This window comes from Mesoplodon bidens (genome assembly GCF_964165515.1).
Source record: "Mesoplodon bidens genome assembly, chromosome: 12".
In the NCBI taxonomy this organism is placed as follows: Eukaryota; Metazoa; Chordata; class Mammalia; order Artiodactyla; family Ziphiidae; genus Mesoplodon; species Mesoplodon bidens.
This window is the reverse complement of record NC_138168.1, coordinates 24,994,445-25,013,102: the sequence shown is the minus strand read 5'-3', so window position 1 is coordinate 25,013,102 and position 18,658 is coordinate 24,994,445. Positions and strand designations below refer to the sequence as shown.

General features: G+C 37.3%; 1 protein-coding gene across 3 annotated transcripts in view; it reads right to left on the bottom strand.

Annotated features, from left to right (window-relative positions):
* Nucleotides 1-281: 281 nt before the first annotated feature.
* The window catches only part of ZNF292 (zinc finger protein 292), an 87,649-nt gene continuing 69,272 nt past the window's right edge, over nt 282-18,658 (bottom strand). For 2 of the 3 annotated variants that reach the window (XM_081250555.1, XM_081250556.1), the window contains 3 exons: nt 17,510-17,646; nt 14,823-14,964; nt 282-8,125 (listed from right to left, as the gene is read on the bottom strand). In XM_081250555.1, the coding sequence (XP_081106681.1) occupies nt 983-8,125; nt 14,823-14,964; nt 17,510-17,646 (7,422 nt within the window). In that variant the 3' untranslated portion in view covers nt 282-982. Of the gene's footprint in view, nt 8,126-14,822; nt 14,965-17,509; nt 17,647-18,126; nt 18,187-18,658 lie in introns of those variants that run through there. The other variant, XM_081250557.1, reaches the window with a different exon arrangement.

Sequence of the window (18,658 nt, the reverse complement as noted above, 5' to 3'; positions counted from 1 at the left end):
AATAAAACCCAAAAACCTTTATAAGATCACATGTATAAAACAAGAAATGAAATGTGATTTTATTTAAGGCAATACTGGGCTACTTCACAAATCACCACCTCAAATATTTACACTGCTCCACACTACTAGTTTCTATCACATTCACAAAGGATTTTTTTTAAAATACCAAATGTTTAAAATCTTTGATGTAGTAAATTCATTATTCACATTTCCATTATAGTTCATGGAATCATAGTAACTATATCCAATTAGAAGCACTGAAAAGAAAACTGCAGCTATAGGAAATTGCTAAAGAATCTGCTTTAATTTCACATGAGTACCACCCAAAAAATCCTGGAGGGTAAATTTACAAAGCAGAGCAAGGTGTTGATATAATGTGCCTACTTTGTGAAAAGTAATTTTTTGAGATAGTCTTGTAAATAAATGTTTTATGTAAAAATCAATGAACTATGGCAGAGTTTCTAGTTTTAGTTAAAAAAATTCTTAATTTAAAACAATAAAAGAACAGTTTTAAAAACTTGATCACTTAGTTAAAAATTAAAATTCCAAATATAAATGTGTCATTTAATAGTTTAGACTTACACACTGCTGGTGGCAGCAAATGATTTACAATAATAAATATATACAAAAAAGGTATCTACAGAGTACTGTTACACGTGAGCAGTGACCTGGTGAAACATATCAATCACACAGATAATTCAGTTTAGTTCATGGAAAGGGCTGATAGAAATTTGAGGTTTAGCTCAACTATTTACAGTAACTGAAATATTGATTCTGTTCCTCAAGTCCCATAGGGATAAAAAAAAGTTTTACATGACAAATGTCATGTTGATTTTTTTTTTCCTTTTCTTTTTTTCTTTTTTGGCCAGGTTAATTCATGTCAGCAACAACAAAAGAAAAACAAGTTACACAATTCTAGCATGCTTGATGGCTTCCTATTGAAAATAAAACTGTAAATAATGTATTAATAGCACATGAGTTATCAGTTCTGCCCTCTCCCCGTGGCTTTGCCCATACTGATTTCTTTCGTAACAGACACATCTGGATCATTTGAATGCACTTCAAGTTTTTTCAGACTGACGGTAGGTTTCATTTCCTGAAGTTGCTTTAAGACAAGCTCAGTGCAATTTTTAAGAGTCTTGTCTAAAACAATTTTTACATTATCACTGCACTGAAGCTGTGATGGATTGGCAAACTGTACAAAGGTTTCACTTTCTTTACAAGAACATATATGATTTCCACTAGTCACAGCAGTCTTGTCAACATTTTTTCTTGCATTTGAATGGGATCCTTTTTTATTCCCACTATTTGGATGGTCTTTGTCAGTATTTTTCTTCTGCTTCACTGCAGACTCCTCAAGAAACTTCAGAAATGATACTTCGAATCCCATTGGTTTAAATGAGCTCCAGTCAAAAGATGCAGGATGCTCCTCAGTGGTTTGTATTGCAACAGCGGTTTCTTCTTCCTTGTGCATACTACTTAACTCAACTGCCAGTGTTGGTTCGGCTTTTTCAACTTTCCTCTTTTTATTTTGGGAGACATTTTTTTCTTTATTAACTCTCTTCAAATTACCTGCTTTTTGTTTTTCGGACTGGCAGGGGTTATCTTCCTGAAAATCTTTACTAACATTTGAAGGGGTCTGAGCTTGGGTCTCCACACTTGTGTTGTCTTCATTTATTAATTTGGTAATAAATAGTTCTGTTAGCTCATCCACTTCATCTTTTTCATTTTTTTCAACCCCCTTCTGTGGGACTACAGTTGTTCTTGAGTTATCAGTGCTCCCTGATACACCTGTGTCAGAATCTTTCACATCACTCTTTTCAACTTCTTGCTCAGAAGTTTCCTTTAATTGTGAGTTGCAACACCGTCTGAAGACAATGAGAAGATTGCGGTGTTGTGATGTAAATGCCTTAGATAATTTATGGCATTTATAATGTCTTATTATATTGCTTTCGCTTGTAACGACTGACGTACACCCCTTTATCATACATGGATACTGGGTGACAAATCTGCTTGTACACTCAGATAAGGCATCATTTCTAGCCTTTATAGAATATACATGCTTTCCACGTTTCAGAGAATAAGGCTTATTTTCTTCAATCTGCACAATCTTTGCAGTCTTGTTTTCTAAATTATTTTTTTTCTTTCGTTTGGTCTTAGGCATTTTGGTTCCTTCCCTTCCAGATCTGTATTTTGTCCCCCGATGTTTAGACTTTGTCTTTTCTTGGTTTGCCTTGCTTGATATATTTTCCTGACCAGGTGTTAATCTTCTTGGCCGAATCAGATGAGCTTTATGTTTGTCATTATGCTTATTAAAAATGTGTCGGAGGAGATTAGACCGGGTCGCATATATTCGGTCACAGCCTTCACAATCACACTTGTATATGCCATCTTCTTCAGTTTTACTTCCCCTTGCCCCAATTCCATGATCTGCCTCAAGATGAACAACATAGTTCAAATATGTGGTAAATGAAGATTTACACTCTGACTGATCACATGGAAATTTCCCAACATCCACCGAAGCAGTCATACTTTCAATTTCCTCAGGAGACATCTCATGAAGTTTCATGTAGTGTTGTATTAGGCCAGTAATTGCTTGGAAAATTCGAGAGCAGTCACTCACCTGACATCGAAATTCTTTCACAGTTTGTTTAGTTTCAATTTCTTCACTGTCTTTACCAGCTTCGCTTTCCTCTTCAACCTCTGCAGAAAATGCAGGTAGATCTGATTTGTGTACAGCCTGGTAATGCAGAATTAAGTTTTGCTGTATTGTAAAGGCAGCAAAGCAACCCTGATGAACACATCGGTAAGGTCTGTAGGGACTGTATCTTGTGGGAAACTCAAGAGATTGAGAAACTGGCTTCTTGCGTTTTCTCTCCTCCTTTTCTTTTTTATGTCTCCTAACTTTCCGTCCTTTCGTTTGTACATTTGTGAGAGAATTTGTATTACATTGTTCTGAAGGAACTGTAATCAATTGTGAAGAACTTTCTGTTTTTTCAGGACTTTTTTTTTCTAGAAGTTGTTTTTCTGGGATCACTGCTATATTACTGAGGGTATTTTCTTTCATTGCTCCCAATTCTAAAGCAGGCTGGAATTCCCTTTTATTTTCCCCCGTCATAGCTAGCTGCCTTTTTACTTGTGTAATTCGTGGGGCTGACGAATTTTCACTCTGAGATTTTCTTCCATAAGGCCTTTTTATTTTTAACTTTACCATTTCTTCTGTTGTAAAATGATGTACCAACTGACAGTGTGCCCGGAGATTCGAATTTCTTGTAAATGTCTTTGTACATGTAGGTACTACACATTTAAATGGAGCAAATTTCAACTGATTCTTCTTAATTTCAAGAATCATCTCTGGAGTGTACTGATGAATTTTACCGTAGTGCTTAAACAGTGCATCTTTTGTCATAGCACTGTAATTACAGCCTTGGTTTTGACACACAAAGGGTTTATTAACTCTGTCATTAAACTGAATGTTGCTTATCATTTCAGAAACTGGCTGAACAAGTGTGACATTTGGAATTGATTTAACAGGAGTGGGAGTCAGTGTCACTGATGTATTTATCAGTACACACTGGGGTGCTGGAGAGGACAGGTCGTTTTCTAATTTTAATTTCTCTAAGCCTTCTAAAATCTCCTGTACTTGATCCTCCTTATGTAATATTTCAGACTGAGGAATGTTACTTTTTGTTGGCATGACACCTATGAAGGAGGAAAACTGAGAAGAATCGGATAATTTATTTTGTACAGTGTTTACTGAAGGAAGCTGAATGTTATAATTTATTTGAGCATTCTGTGATGTTTCACCAATACCCTGAGATCCACTTTTTACCTCAAGTATTTGAGAATTCATAGCACTTTTAATAATTTCAAGAGTCTTTTCAAAGTTTTGTATAACATTGTCTTCAGAAATCTGCAAATCAGAATTTATTGAAGGTGTGCATGAATTCAAAGCCATCATTTGGGAATCACCATTTTCAGTTTTTAATGTTAAGGGAGCTAACACTGTATGGGACTCAAGACTGGTTTTAAAGTTTTCTTTCACATCAGTTATAAACAACTGATTGTCAACATTATTTAATTTCTGTGTTAGATTTTCCACCAAACCCTGAGGTTCACAATTGGGAATTACAGTTGAATGAAGGTTAGTAGTTGGTATCTCAATCCTCTTTGCTATAAGTCCCATTGCCGTTAAGTCACTTGTTACCAAGTTTTGGGGAGCATTAGGGGCAATTAGTGGAGGAGCAACTTTCTTTCTTCTCTTAGAAGCACTGTTTCCCTTTTTATTTAAATGACTAGACCTTGTGTTCTGAGGACAACTTATAACGGAAACTCGTGAACTGTTACTGATAAAATTTTGTGATGGCCCACTAGAATTTGGGAATGAACTAGAACACAGACCATTTTCAACAGTCTTCAGTAGTAAGTCATTTGCTGGAAAAACAGGCAGACTGTTGCATTCCTCAATGGAGGAAGTTTTGGAGTTTGTTGTCCTATTCTGGTCTGTCAGCAGGGGGTTTGCGTGGCATACAGTCTGCAGCAGGGGTGGCATAGGTGGATTTGGCATCACTGTTGCATTTACTGGTGCTGGGTCTGAGACACAACCTGGGGGGACATGAGAGAGCACATCGGTACCCTCAAATGTACTGGGAATGCCAGCAGTTTCCAAAGCCTGTTTAATAATTTCGCTTCCCTCCTGACTAACACTTGTATTAAAGTTAGTCACACCACTCCGAGGAAATGTATTTGGTAAAAATGCTGAGGAGCGATTTTCAGCAGCAAGAAGTTGCAGGAATGATGGATCTTTAAAACATGCTCCTGGACTGAAGGTAGACTGCTGCGGCTGCTGCGAGTTTACTGCACTTGTGGAGAGAATCATGCTGGCAAGAAGAGAAGGCTGCCCGTTACTCTGCAGAAGTTCTTGAGCAATTTCTGCCCCATCCAGTGGCTTACAGTAAGATCGCTTAGACAAGTGTCCACCCAGAGATCTGGGGTTAGTGAAAGCCCTGTAACACCTGCTGCAGATAAATTTCCCGTCTCTGATAATTGCCGGCCACTTAGCCCTTTTGTTGTGCTTGGGTTTTCTTTCCTTCCCATTTGGGCCCTGCCCACGGTCTTTTTTCACTTTTTCCAGTGCAGACTGTTGGGCACTGGTCCCACTGAAGTCATTTCCAACATTGACTTGTGATGGAAAAACTGCATTCTCACCATTACCTCCCTTTAGAAAAGAGGAATTAGTGTTCCCTTCAATCTGTGAGGAAAAATGATTTGTATTATTTTCCAGCTGGGAAAAAACAGAATTAGTCCCACTATCTGCTGGTGAAGGGAAGAGAGACATTGAACTACTTTCTGCAGGTAACGGAAGGAAAGGATCTGAGCCGCTGTCGATATTCAAAGGCAAAACTGTTTTGGTTAGATCTCCCATTTGTGCTGGCAAGGTAGTACTAGATAAATTTTCCATTTGGGAACATAACATACCACCACCTTGTTCATTTTTATCCTGAGAAGGTATATTTGGATTTATGACACTTTCCACTGAGGGCAACAGTGGAGCTGACACATTTGCTAAATGAGCTGGGAAAATGGAAGGTGAGACGTGCTGCAACTGATTAGAACAGGTAGGATTCCCATTGGCTTTGGTCTGTGGTGTAAAAAATGCATTATTAGAGCTGCTCACCTGTGATGGCAAAAAATAAACAAACTTTCCATTATTTGGTGTATTTAAGTTGTTAGCTTTCTGACCCCTTTTGCTTTTGCGTTGCATTTTGAATGCTGCATACTGGTCGGGGTGTGCTGTCTTCATGTGTTTCCCAATACTCTGTGAAGAGTTATAGGTTCGAGTACACCCCTCAACCTGGCAACTGAATTTCTGAACTGGTGCTTTTGGAGGCACTGATGGAGTTCCTAAAGAATTACTGAGGTTGGGCTGTGGTGGAACAAATGTGATACTTTCTAATGTTTTCAGAGGTAAATCATAAAGACTGGACGATGTTTTAACATTACCTCCACATGCAAACTTGGCCGTTGGTAAATTGTTTTGAAATCCTGCCTGATTTTGCACAGAAAAGGTCATCAGGTTGTTCACTTGTCTTTCTAAGTTTTGTGGAGTAAGGTCATCTATTTTGAGAGCTTCCGAATCTACTAAAGAATTCTGAGTAATCTGGGCTTCATTGAAACAATCCTGTTCTTTTCTCTCTTGGAAACCTGTATGACACAGATCATTACAAGAATCTTCCACTGGTGTATGTACGTTGGTGACCAGTGATTCACCAGTGCCTTGCACAGCTGAGTTTTCTTGCTTTCCAAAGTTACCCTCGACCCCCTGGTTAAGGGATACCTTGATGGACACAGCGACCGCACTGGCCTGAAGCAGAGGAGCAGGGGCAGGGCTTTCCAAACCAGCTGGCAGTGGTCCATCAGCTTGCCTGGGCTCTGAGGCAGAAATCGGGTCTTGTCTGGTCACAGGCGATTCTGCTTTGCTTTTATCCCAAGCATCACGTCTATCTGCTGGGAAGGTGTTTTCAATGTTATTTTCTGAAGGAAGCACAGATCCTTCTTTCTCCGTGTTCCCTTCTGTGCTCTGATTCACTCTGAAAGGCTGAACAGAATCTCCAGAGGAATTAAGTTGGTCTTCAGGAGGCAGCACTTTTTCAGGAGTACTGTGATCATCCAGATGCTTTTCTAGTTCACTCTGAGAACGATAAACTTTACCACAACCTGTGAACTTACAAGTATAGGTATTATAATGTTGTGCTTCATGATCATATAGCAAATAAGCTTCTGAAAAAATTCTGCCACATTTAGGAAACATGCACTTTGCTCTAAAGACTTGATGTTCCTTTCGGTGGGTTAAGAGCTCTGCGTAACTATTAAAACCGGCCTTACATTTCATTTGTATACAGATATATGGTTTACTGCCACAGTGCATTTGTAAGTGATCATTGAGATGAGTAACACTTACAAAATGCCGTCTACAGTACTGGCAAATAACTTTTTTGCTTTGCATTTCAAGAAAGCGCTTGGCATCTTCATTATCCTTATGTCCCTTTACATGAGCAATTAAATTTTTAAAGTACTTAAAGCCCTTTTTACAAAAAGTTACAGGGCAATTGAATTCATTAACAGGTACTGGTTTCTGGACTGGGATCACTTCTGGCTCATAAGATTTATCTTTGTCATCAGTTTCATCATCTGAACCATCATTATCATTAAACACTATGAAGTCTGTTGAATAGAGACTATTCTTCTTGATAGGCCGCTGTTCCTGCTTGGCCACAGCATTAGTCTTCTGATTCTCGTTGGTAGTTGCGATCTTAGGAGGCCTTCCCAACCTCCTTAATGGTTTCATAGCTGCTAGTCTCTCTTTACTAGATTGTTTAACATGCAATGTGACATGAGGGACAAAAGTTTCTTTAGAATTAAAGTTCTTTGCACATATGGGGCAACTGTAAATCCCATCTTTGTAATGTTTTTGAGCATGTCGTACTATTCGATGACCAAGGAATTCTTTGTCACACAGCACACAATACTGCATGTAGGCTTGCCAGTTCCTGAACCTAGCAGATATAAATCCCCTCTCTCTTAATTGTTTTATCTCTCTCTTTTTCTGCTTTTCATCACAAATGTCTCTAAGAAGGCCAGAATTAGCACCAATTCCACCATTCATGGAAGTTTCTTTACTCTCTTCCTGATAGTCTGCTACCTTCTCATAAACCTCACTGTCATTTAGTTCATCTATTGAAGACACAATGGATGCTTCTTCTCCCATTAATGCAAGACATTGTCGTTTTAAGGTTTTCCAATCCCAGAATTCTGGATCAAAGGGCCACTGAGTTTTCAATACAAGTAAGAGCTCACAGCGTAGAGAATTTGGTATTGGAAGATTCTCTTCATCATATTTCTGGTCTGGTTGGTTATACAACATTTCCACAGCATAATATGCATCTACTGTAGGCTCAATGAGAAATTCACTCAGTTGACAAGCACGTTTAACTTCCAGATCATCAGGCAACAAGCATGAAATGGTCTTGCAAATAGATATTTTTACTTCAGTATTTTCTGTAGATTCCAGGCGAAGAGCTTTTACACATAGTTCTATACAAGTGGCAAGTCCAGCCCCTTCAGTCTGTGAAAAAGCAAGTAAGAAATGTTATCTTAATTTACACTCATCAACAGATTTGTGAATTTACTAATTTTAAAAGTGAGGTTTGCTTTTCTCAAATTTTGCAATAGCCAATATATGCAGATACCCCTTCCAAAGCATTGTAGCTTTGTGTGTGTGTGTGTGTGTGTGTCTATGTGTGTAATGAACTGTAGAGAACAGCAGAAAAAGCATAAACGTTGGGAGCTAAGTTAAGACATGAGTATAAAATCATCTAACGGCTAGGCAAACTTGGACATTATTTAACTTCTCTGACCTTTTATATCACAATATAAAATAGGGATGAAAACAACACAAACTTCATGAAACTGCTGTAAGCATTAATAGATATCGTGTATCTAAAGTAGTTGGTATAGTTTAGTATGTCTGGCACACATTAAGTGATCAATAAATGTCATTAACTTTACCACAAATTTCATTTCCTAAGTTTATATTTACAATCCTTCTGAAACAAAACCTTTAGTCCAATTACAAAACTGAGAATGCCCCCGTAATTCCTAACTCATTAGTAATGAAAGGAGATTTTCACATTTATGAGAATAAAGTTATTTGTTCCTTAATATTGGGAATCCTAGTTCTATCATAAATTTGAATGCCAAATCACCTACCTCATGGCTGGACCATCTTTTTTTTTTTTTGATGTGGACCATTTTTAAAGTCTTTATTGAATTTGTTACGATATTTCTTCTGTTTTGTGTTTTGGTTTTTTGGCTGCGAGGCATGTGGGATCTTAGCTCCCTGACCAGGGATCAAACCCATGCCCCCTGCACTAGAAGGCGAAGTCTTAACCACTGGACCACCAGGGAAGTTCCTGGACCATCTTAAGAATTAGGAGTAGCAGGAGACACGATAAACTTTTTTCCTTTTGAATTAGCATCTTGAAATATTATTATAATATAGCAGTAATAAAGGTAAGACTCATTTGAAAGATACATGTAATGAAGAGATAAAAATGGGTTTTACAAGGCTAAAAGACAACAAATATATGAAAAATAAGCCAGTCACAAGATGTGGCCACATTCATGGGAATGAAATATGTGTGACATAAGATCAAAGGGCAAGGAAGTCAAAAAAAGTCCAAAAAAGCTGAGAGGATCTGTATTTTTACAGGTTAAGAAGGAAATAAAATATTTTACTTAAACAGAAGCTTAGATTTGTGGGCCAAAAGGAAAGTGAGTGAAAGAGGCTGAGATGCTAACTGGCCATCTTAATGTTATAAATACATTTGAAACCTTAAGAAATAAGGCTAACAAAACAATGTCAAAATTTTTATTCTTCTGAGTTCTCATCTTTGTGTGTGTCTGATTGAAAATTAAGCTTATAGGTAATATTCAGATCATAAACTGGTTATGTAACAACTGTTTTTTAAGAGTTGTTTGAATTCAATTTCCCATAAGTACAATGTGATCAAACAAGTAATTAGCCCATAAAAACCTACTTAATAATATCAGTTAATAAAAGTACTGATAGCACCAGCTTGAATTTATGAGTCACAGGAGCAGAAACCTAGTAAGTGAGATCCATTCAGAGAAGGAATATAGACTCATCCCCCTTTCTAGCACTGGCACAGCAGCAGGCAATCTTCTGAAAAAATGCAAGGTTTTGTCTTTGGTATCCCCCTTTTCTATTCCTTTCCTCTGGCTGCCTAGTATCCTTGACCCAAAGCTACCCAAGGCTTACATGCTGATATTCCTTCCCCACTAACATCCCATTCAGCCCTTCCCTATCCACCCATAGCATTATGGCTTACCCTGCTTTAAAATTCTTAAATGGTTATTACTCATGTCTTTCAGAATTAAATATAAACTTCTTAGCATGGAATGAATACAAAAGGGCTCTCACAATTTGACCTATGCCTCATCTGGTTTAGCCTCATCTTTTATCTTTTCCCTAACCGAACAGCCTACACTCCAGGCAATGTGAACTGTAGTTCCCCAACTACACCATTCTCTCATGTCTTGATACAACTTGTGATATTGTAATATACTGCTAAGAAATATATATTTTGGTCTTCCCCCCCAGTTCCCAAATGGCTCCTAAAACCTTTGTAATTTCCTAAGTAATAATAGCTATAGGGGCATCTTTTGTTCCCAGCTTTTGAAATAGGTGAAATGAGTGTTTTTTGGTTATTCATAATAAGGCCCTTTCGATCACACTGGAGTTTATTAATGAGATGATTTCTGAAAGCCCCTAGATAACCACAGGCTGGGGGCTGGCTGTCAGGGGAACCAACCTGTGATCAGAAGGTTGAAACTTTCAGTCCCCCTCCCCTCCCTCCAAGGAGGAGAGAGAGGATGGAGGCTGAATCTATTACCAACGGCCAAAGAAGCCTCCATAAAAACCCATGAAGAACTCGGTTCAGGGAGCTTTTGGGTTTGTGAACAAGTAGAGGTGGGGGAAAGTAGCTCACTCTCTCCCCCACACCTTGCCCTGTGCATCTCTACCATCTGGCTTTTCCTGAGTTGAATCCTTTTAAAATAAACCAGTAATCTAGCTGGTAAACTGTCTTCCTGAGTTCTGTGAGCCACTCTAGTAAATTAATCAAATCTGACCAGAAAGTTGTGGAAACCTCTGATTTATAGCCAGTTGGTCAGAAGCACAGGTGACATCCTGGACTCAAGACTGGTAGCTGATGTTGGGGGAGGAGGGCAGTCTTGTAAGACTGAGCCCTTAACCTACGGATTCTATGCTATCTCTAGGTGAACAGAGTCAGAATTGAGTTAAATTGTAGGACACCCAGCTGGGGTCTGGAGAATCAGAGGATTGCCTGGTGTGGAAAAAATCTCCACACGCTTGGTCATCAGGAAGTATTCAGTGAGTAGTGAATAGAGGAGAAACCAGTTTTTTCTTTATACTACCTTTCATTCTTTTTCTGTTACTAGGAACCCTCTCCCTCTCCAGCTTTGTTTGGCCATCACTATTTGAGAATCTAAACAGACCAGTGGGTTAGAGGGTTGCCTTCTTTTATTCAATCAGCACCTACTTTATACCAGGCACTATGCTCAGCAATGTGCTCTCCCTCTCAGGAGTCTTGATATCCCATTATATTTGAAAGACCCTATTACACTGCAACTGTTAGTGTGTCTCCATCAATAGATATGAGATCCTTAAGGGCGGGGCTATATTTTTCAACTCTCTGACTTCAGGGGTCTAGGAAAAAGCATAAATAAAATGATGAAGCAAGCTATCTGCTCCATTTCCTTTGCAGATCTCAAATAGAGTTTAAGGAAACAAATATTTTAGGTAATATGTGAGCAGCTGGGCAATAATTTTCAACAACTCCTGGAGTTTTGGGGAGAAAAAGGGGGGACACCAGTTAACCCAAATCATCAACCTTGAGGCTAACTTTCATCATGTAAAAAAATGAGGAGCTACACTAGAACGCAGTCACTACAACATAACTTTAAGGTCTCTTTCATAGTCCTAAAACAATAATCACCTATGATTCCACTTTTAAGATAAAACCTCTGTTTGATCAGATTTCAGAAAATAAAAACAAAGGGAGACGTTTTATGCAATGGGAAACAAGGTTTTGGGGCAGAGCAGTTACCACACTGCACGCTATCCTGCTCCCCCTGGACAACTTTCCCAAGCTATTCCCCCTTATGTGCTTTTTTATGTGCTTTACTTCTGAGCCCAGAGTCTCTCTAGAAAAGCACTACTCAACAGGACTGTCTGCAGTGGTGGACATGTTCTTTATCTGTGCTGCTCAATATGGTAGCCACTAGTCACACGGAGCTACTGAGCACCTACAATGTGGCTACTGTAACTGAAGAACGGAATTTTATATTTTACTTAGATTAACTAGCCATAAGTGTCTGATGGCTACCATAATGAGCAGTGTGGCTCTTGTCCAAGATTTTTCCCCCCTCTCCAACAAGGTCTCCTTGTGAGCAGGATGTAAGGTTGAGGGAGGACAGTCCCTTTTACCTAACCTCCTCAATTCCACTGATTAAGAAATGAAATCCAAAGTGGTTAAGGTTACCAGGTGGTCAACAACAAGTCAAGATTTATACCCAGTTTGTCTGGCTTCTAGTTTCAAGTTCCATCTACTTTGCCATGCTGCTCTTTAAGTTAGATATAAAGTAGTGGCACAACCTATATTTTAAAATTACATAGTAATTTTCTAAGAAACTGATTGTTAAGTTTATTTTTTAACTGCAGCACTACGACATATAAAATGAAAAAGCAGGATGAGTTAACAAGGTTGATAAAGAAAAACTGGAAAGCAGAAGGACTCATTCCTGTTCTTTACTCCTGAAAATGAAGAGAAATTATTTCAGGAGAAAAATAGCAAAGATACATATAAGATTTACTGACAAGCTATAGATTTTAAAAGATATTTTTTAAAAAGAATAAGAATGTCTTTTGGTTTCTACTTTCAAAAACAAAATTATACATTAATTAAAAATACTTCTTGTCATGTTACATCCCGGTTTTCAAGAATTCCTAAGACCTGTCTGGCATACCATTCCATGCAGTGCTAGCAACTTTGGAAAGTGACTTCCATGTACATTTAAAGGGGAAACCAAGTGCATCCTACAAGGGTTACTATAAGAAAAATTAATTTTGTAAAAGTTGGATTCTGATTTTTGCTAATAAATGGAAACACGCAATCTCTGCTCATCACTTCCCTTTTGAATTGTGTCTAATCTACTGTTTAATCCATCTATTAAGTGTTTTCATTTTTATGACTATGTTTTTGTATTTCTATAAGTTTTTGACTCTTTATAAAATCTGCTTGATCATTTTTATAGGACATCTCTTTCTCATACTTCCTTATTTTATATCTTTAAATATATGTATTTTATAATTTATCTGATAACTGTATTATTTAAAGTATTAGGCAAATAATTCTATCATTCTTTCTGTCTACTGAAACTCATTCATGTCAGATTGTTTCATAAGTTTAATAGAGCTTGATGGTTAACTTATTTGTCTTTAAATATATGTAATTTATCGTTTTTATCCTGGCATGTTTAACCCTATTGTTAGTTCTCTCTGCTAAAATTCCCTCATGGCAGACTGTTCTATGTTTTGTAAATCTTGATGGTGAACCCACCTTAAGAAGGGTTTTATCTAAGAATCCTGTACTGAAGGTAAGTCCCTCCAAAGCAGTTCTTCATTTGCTTCTGCCAGGGATCCCAGGCATTACCAGCCCAGGACTCCATCCTTACCTTCTTAAATACTACTTACGTAAGGGAGCAAAATCTGTCAGCACCAAATGTGTCTCTCTGACATGAGGATTATGTTAGGCTGATTACTTTTAAGAAACAGAAGACTAAGGAAGTTCTTCCTGTTACCCGCCACCCCTACCTGTTACTGCCTAAAAGAATTTAGGCAGAGGGCTTGTTCCTGGAATAGAGCTGTCACCAGAAATCTCTGCAAAGAATATGGGCTAGGGGTGTTGGGGAGAAACTGCAGGGCCTGGAAATCAGAGTCCACTGTGTCCAATAGTCTCTGTATGGCCCAGCACACCATTGGTTTACCAAACATTGCTTTTCCATCTTCATGTGAATTGCCTTCCTCCCCTCTGAAGTCCTAAACCACTATGCCCAACATCCTCGTCTTTAGCTGAAGATGGTATTTAAGGTGAGAGTTTCGGCCATTTTGACGAGTTACTCAGTTTTCCTGGGTCTCTCCCATGTATACATGTTATTAAACTTTTGCCTGATCTTCTCTTGTTAATCTGTCCTGTGTCAGTTTAATTCTTAGACCAGCCAACATAACTAAGAAGAAAAGGGAGAGGAAAAGGTCTTCCTCTCTGACACTCACTTGGTGTGGGGACTCCTGGTTATACGGCAGGGTAAATGTGGACCCCAAATCGTGTGAGGGCAGACCTATGGTTACAATTTATTAGGGAAAACATTTTCCTCCTCTGACCCAGAGTCCAGTCGGACATGCACACGGTTCCTATCATCACCTGGGTTACACAGTATAATATTTTTCTAGTCCACTTTTCAATGAAATCATAGTACTTCAAAAGTTGGTGGAGGGAAGAAGGGGAACACGGAACTCAGTTGTAAATCCCCAACTTGAAAGGGCCCAAGATCCCATCTCTTGTCTTATCCCTGTGTGGATATAAAAACTCAGACCCCTTAGTAACATACCCCAATCCTCACCAGGGTAGGAGAACCCTAGCATCAGCTCAAATTTCTACTCCAGTTTTTAGGTTTCTCTTCTTTTTGAGCCTAGGGATTTCCCCAATATTCTTGCAATCTCAGCTGCTATACATTAAGAACAATGTTTGCTTTATTTTATCAAGTATTTTTGGGTCTTTTGTAGAAGGATTTTTAGATACCATAATCTGCCAGACTGCTAGCAAAGGAAGCTATCTCTATATTTCTCTTTACACTTTCTAAATTTCTATAGAGCCAAATTATCAAAAATAGTATAACACCTAGCAGTAAAAATTGTGGAATGATAAAATGCAAGTATTATGTATTTTGCTTTTCTTCAGGCTAAGAGCAAGCCCCTGGCTCTCATTTGCAGTTTTAAGTTTCTCTGTATCAAGTATCATCAAGGACTAATAAGAAAATCAATGTTCAAAGCACTAAATGAAATAAACAAAAATCACTGGAAGAGGTGCCAAAATAATAGTCTTTTATTAAAGGTAATTTATATATTTGAAATTAAGATAAGATACCTTGATCATTCTTACCTCTGAATTAATAACTTTAATCAGGAAGAAAATGTGATATACTGTCTTGGTTAACAAAGAAAGTTGACGACATCTTTCTAGGTACACTTGTATAGATGGTTCTACTCTTTGCTGTAATTTACTCCAAAAGAGAGTGAGTTCCCTTAAAAAAAAAAAGTAAAAAAGTAAGCTGGAGCTATAATGTAAAATCATGAACATGTCAGGCTAGTAATTACATGTGAAATTAAAACTGATTATAGATTCCAATTCTATATGTGGAATGAGGTTTAAAAGAAAAAATCTCAAATTTCTAAAGACTTATTAAATAAAAATCAAGATATGACTTACCTTTTTACTGATTAAGATTTCTGAATCTCAGAGAAGCACTCACTACCTTTTACTAGGAAAGCACCTGTTAACAAGTTATACAAATGGTAACTTTGGGCCACATCTGAACTTTAAAGTAATAAGAAAGTGCAAAATGTGTGTGTGTATATATAAAAAGCTTCAATGGCATAATAATTTTTAAAAAGCATTTGATTTTTATATTCTAACTTAAATTTAAATTATTAGATAATGTTAAGAATCAAGAATGACACAGAACCCAGAAGAAAATAACTAATCTGTGCTACAGCAGTGAAAAAATAAAAGAAACTTCGAAAAATAAACTTTTAAATTTATTTCAAATGCAATTACACTATATTTTCTTAGAAAGTAATCCTACTGAACTGATTAATTTTCCTTTTACCTATTGTCCTATTTCTCTTCTGTCCTCCACAGTTAACTTCCACAAAAATCTTCTTCCTTGCTTCAACTTCCCCCCTGAAGTATTCTCCTCCATACAGGCCTTTCCTATTAGTTCCTCAGATTCCACTCCTAGAAACTGTGCCCTTTGCACCATCCACTTGAATAACTTGCTCATTTACTGGATTTTAACCTTCATATTGAGGACTTCAAAATCTGTCTCTCCAGTCTTGACCACTTTCACCTCTCTAGTTCTTTATAAGACTTCCCCACTTTGATCTCTTTTGAAACCTAAAACTTAATATATGAAAAAGATGATTAACATTCTTTCCAGTTCACCGTTCTTCTAATTTTTTTTTTTTTTTTTTTTTTTTTTTTTTTTTTTTTTTGCGGTACGCGGGCCTCTCACTGCTGTGGCCTCTCCCATTGCGGAGCACAGGCTCCGGACGCGCAGGCTCAGCGGCCATGGCTCATGGGCCCAGCCGCTCCGCGGCATGCGGGATCTTCCCGGACAAGGGCACAAACCCGTGTCCCCTGCATCGGCAGGCGGACTCTCAACCACTGTGCCACCAGGGAAGCCCCCGTTCTTCTAATTTAATGCATCATTATCACTGATCCTATCTATCAGCCTCTGCTTTTTACTATCCTCAAGACCGTTATCTTCAACATTTCTCTCACCCCACCCCACATCCACAGGAAACCTTCGTAACTTCCCAGCTGGACTACTTACTGGCTTTCTAGTTGATTTTCCTATCTCAACTCAATTCCCTGTACTGCCACTTCCTACCCCCAACTCGCCCTCACTGTTCAGGCTCCAATCCATTCTCAACTGTTAGTCTTAAACAGTGTTTCTTGAACATAAACTTCTATTTTGCCTCCTTCTATTAAGGGCTTTCAATAGACTGCTTCCGCTTTTCATATAAAACCCAGACTTTGATGCCTTTTGTAAACCAATATAACACATTAATTTCTTAGTCATCACTAATACTTGTTATATAGAAAACCTATTTGTCCTCAATAAATACATGTTATTTATTCTCCCTTCAGAATCCTTCTACCTGCCTTTTATATCAGTCCTCTCTGTATTGCATATACAATTTTTCCTTCATAACTGAGCTCAACTGTTCAGAAAACCTTAATAATTATGAACTTTAGTCTTTTTGATTATACAACCATTTATTTAGCTTGCCTGTTCTATAAGTATATGACGTGTCACTTGGTAAATATCCTTGAATATCAGAACGTTGTAAACTAAATTTTCTTTTTTTTTTTCCACAATACCGACACAACACTGAAGACTAATAATGCTGTCGACTGACCAGATAAATTGTCAGTTTTAGCTAACACTAACTTAAGACAGTTGATCTTAAGTTTTTTGAGTTAACTGAAGTCATCATCTCTGTTAGCTGTATCCTCCCAAAGGATTATATATAACAGGTTTGCCCACTAGGAAATGTAACATGAAGTTAGTGAAGTAGAATGACACCTCACAGAAATGAACTATATTTCTATACATAAATGACTAGCAGCTAGTTATGTAGTAAAAAAAAAAAAGTCTGCAATATGCAGAGCAAAATATACACATTAAATCAGAGGTTGATTACATCTCTGAAAAAATTTTTATTGTGGCGTTAGACATAAGCCCTTCTTTCATCTTCCAACATTTAAAAATTAATCATAATTGATCATTATACGATCATTGCTGGTATACTAAGGAGTTGTGTGGTCCTTTCATTATACGATCATTGCTGGTATACTAAGGAGTTGTGTGGTCCTTAATATAAAGTTTTTAAAGTTATAATATGAACTACTTGATAATCAGTTTGCACAGCATATAATATCTGAAAATAAGCTTTTTGTCTTTGTAACACTAAAAAGATTTTTAGAAATATGTTCTTAAGCTATCTGCACAACCTATCCTGTAATCTTATTGAACTTATCCTTTCAAAATAAAATCAACTCACCAAGCACAGTACATATCTCCTTGTTGAAGCTGACGTGATAAAAATGCAGTACATAAGACAAGAGCATTTTTTTCATCACCCTCAGATTCTAAGTTACAGATCATTTCTAGGGCATCTTTGCAATCAACTTCTGAAATCTACAGGGAAAGGATATAGAAATATGCCATAAAGTGGTTTTATGTTAAAATATATAGTATATACTTTACAATTTTTACTAGATATTTACAGATCATTTTCATCAGTAAAACCTCATTAACTCATACACTATCAATTCACAGTTTGTCATGACTAGGCTGCAGTTTAAAGAAATAATCTTTCTTCAAGTCAGAGAACCAAGGAGTTTCAAGACCTTTATAAGCATTCATTTACATGTAAATAACTAATGCTAATTATAAGCAACCTCTACCCATTAAATCAGGTTTATAATACTGAAAAAGAAAAGCTGCTACTTGTATTTCTTCCCCTTTAGCCAGTAATTTAAAAAGCATTAGAATCAGCAAAAAGACAGAAATGTCTACTGGATATAGACGAAAAAAGCAAAGTGTCTATTTATTGGAGGGAAAAAAGTATAGTATGAAACATTTTATGTAGCTATACCACTTTTAAATGAAGCTCACCTCAGTTTTCTATAAATCTCCATTATTTTTCTTTTCATATAAATTCATTCCATCTCAAAGCTTGTCAACAGTCATGCATGCATAAGTATAACCTAGATGAAGGCAACTTGCTTCATTTAATTATGCACTTACATCTAATGCTTATTTTTTTAAATTAAAATTTATAACCTCATTACAATGATTTATTACATAAAACAAACAGAATTTACCTATGATCTCTACAAGTATTTGCTGTAAGATAAGGATCTGACAAACAGCATACAGTCACAAATCACTGGTGTTCCACAGAATTAGAAAGATTAATTCCAACATGGTACAACTGACAAATGGCAAAAATAATTGAAGATTAATACAGACCACTAGCACCCATGTACCACAGAGGTAACTATACACCTCCCTGTTGACCTTCTATGTCTCCTCATTACTTTCTGAGTACGGGAAAAGTGTGTGCGTGTATGTGTAAAATGTAACATGTTTAGGATTAAACAAGTGTCTGAATGGGAATGAGGGTAATCTTGAGGTTGATCTTTGA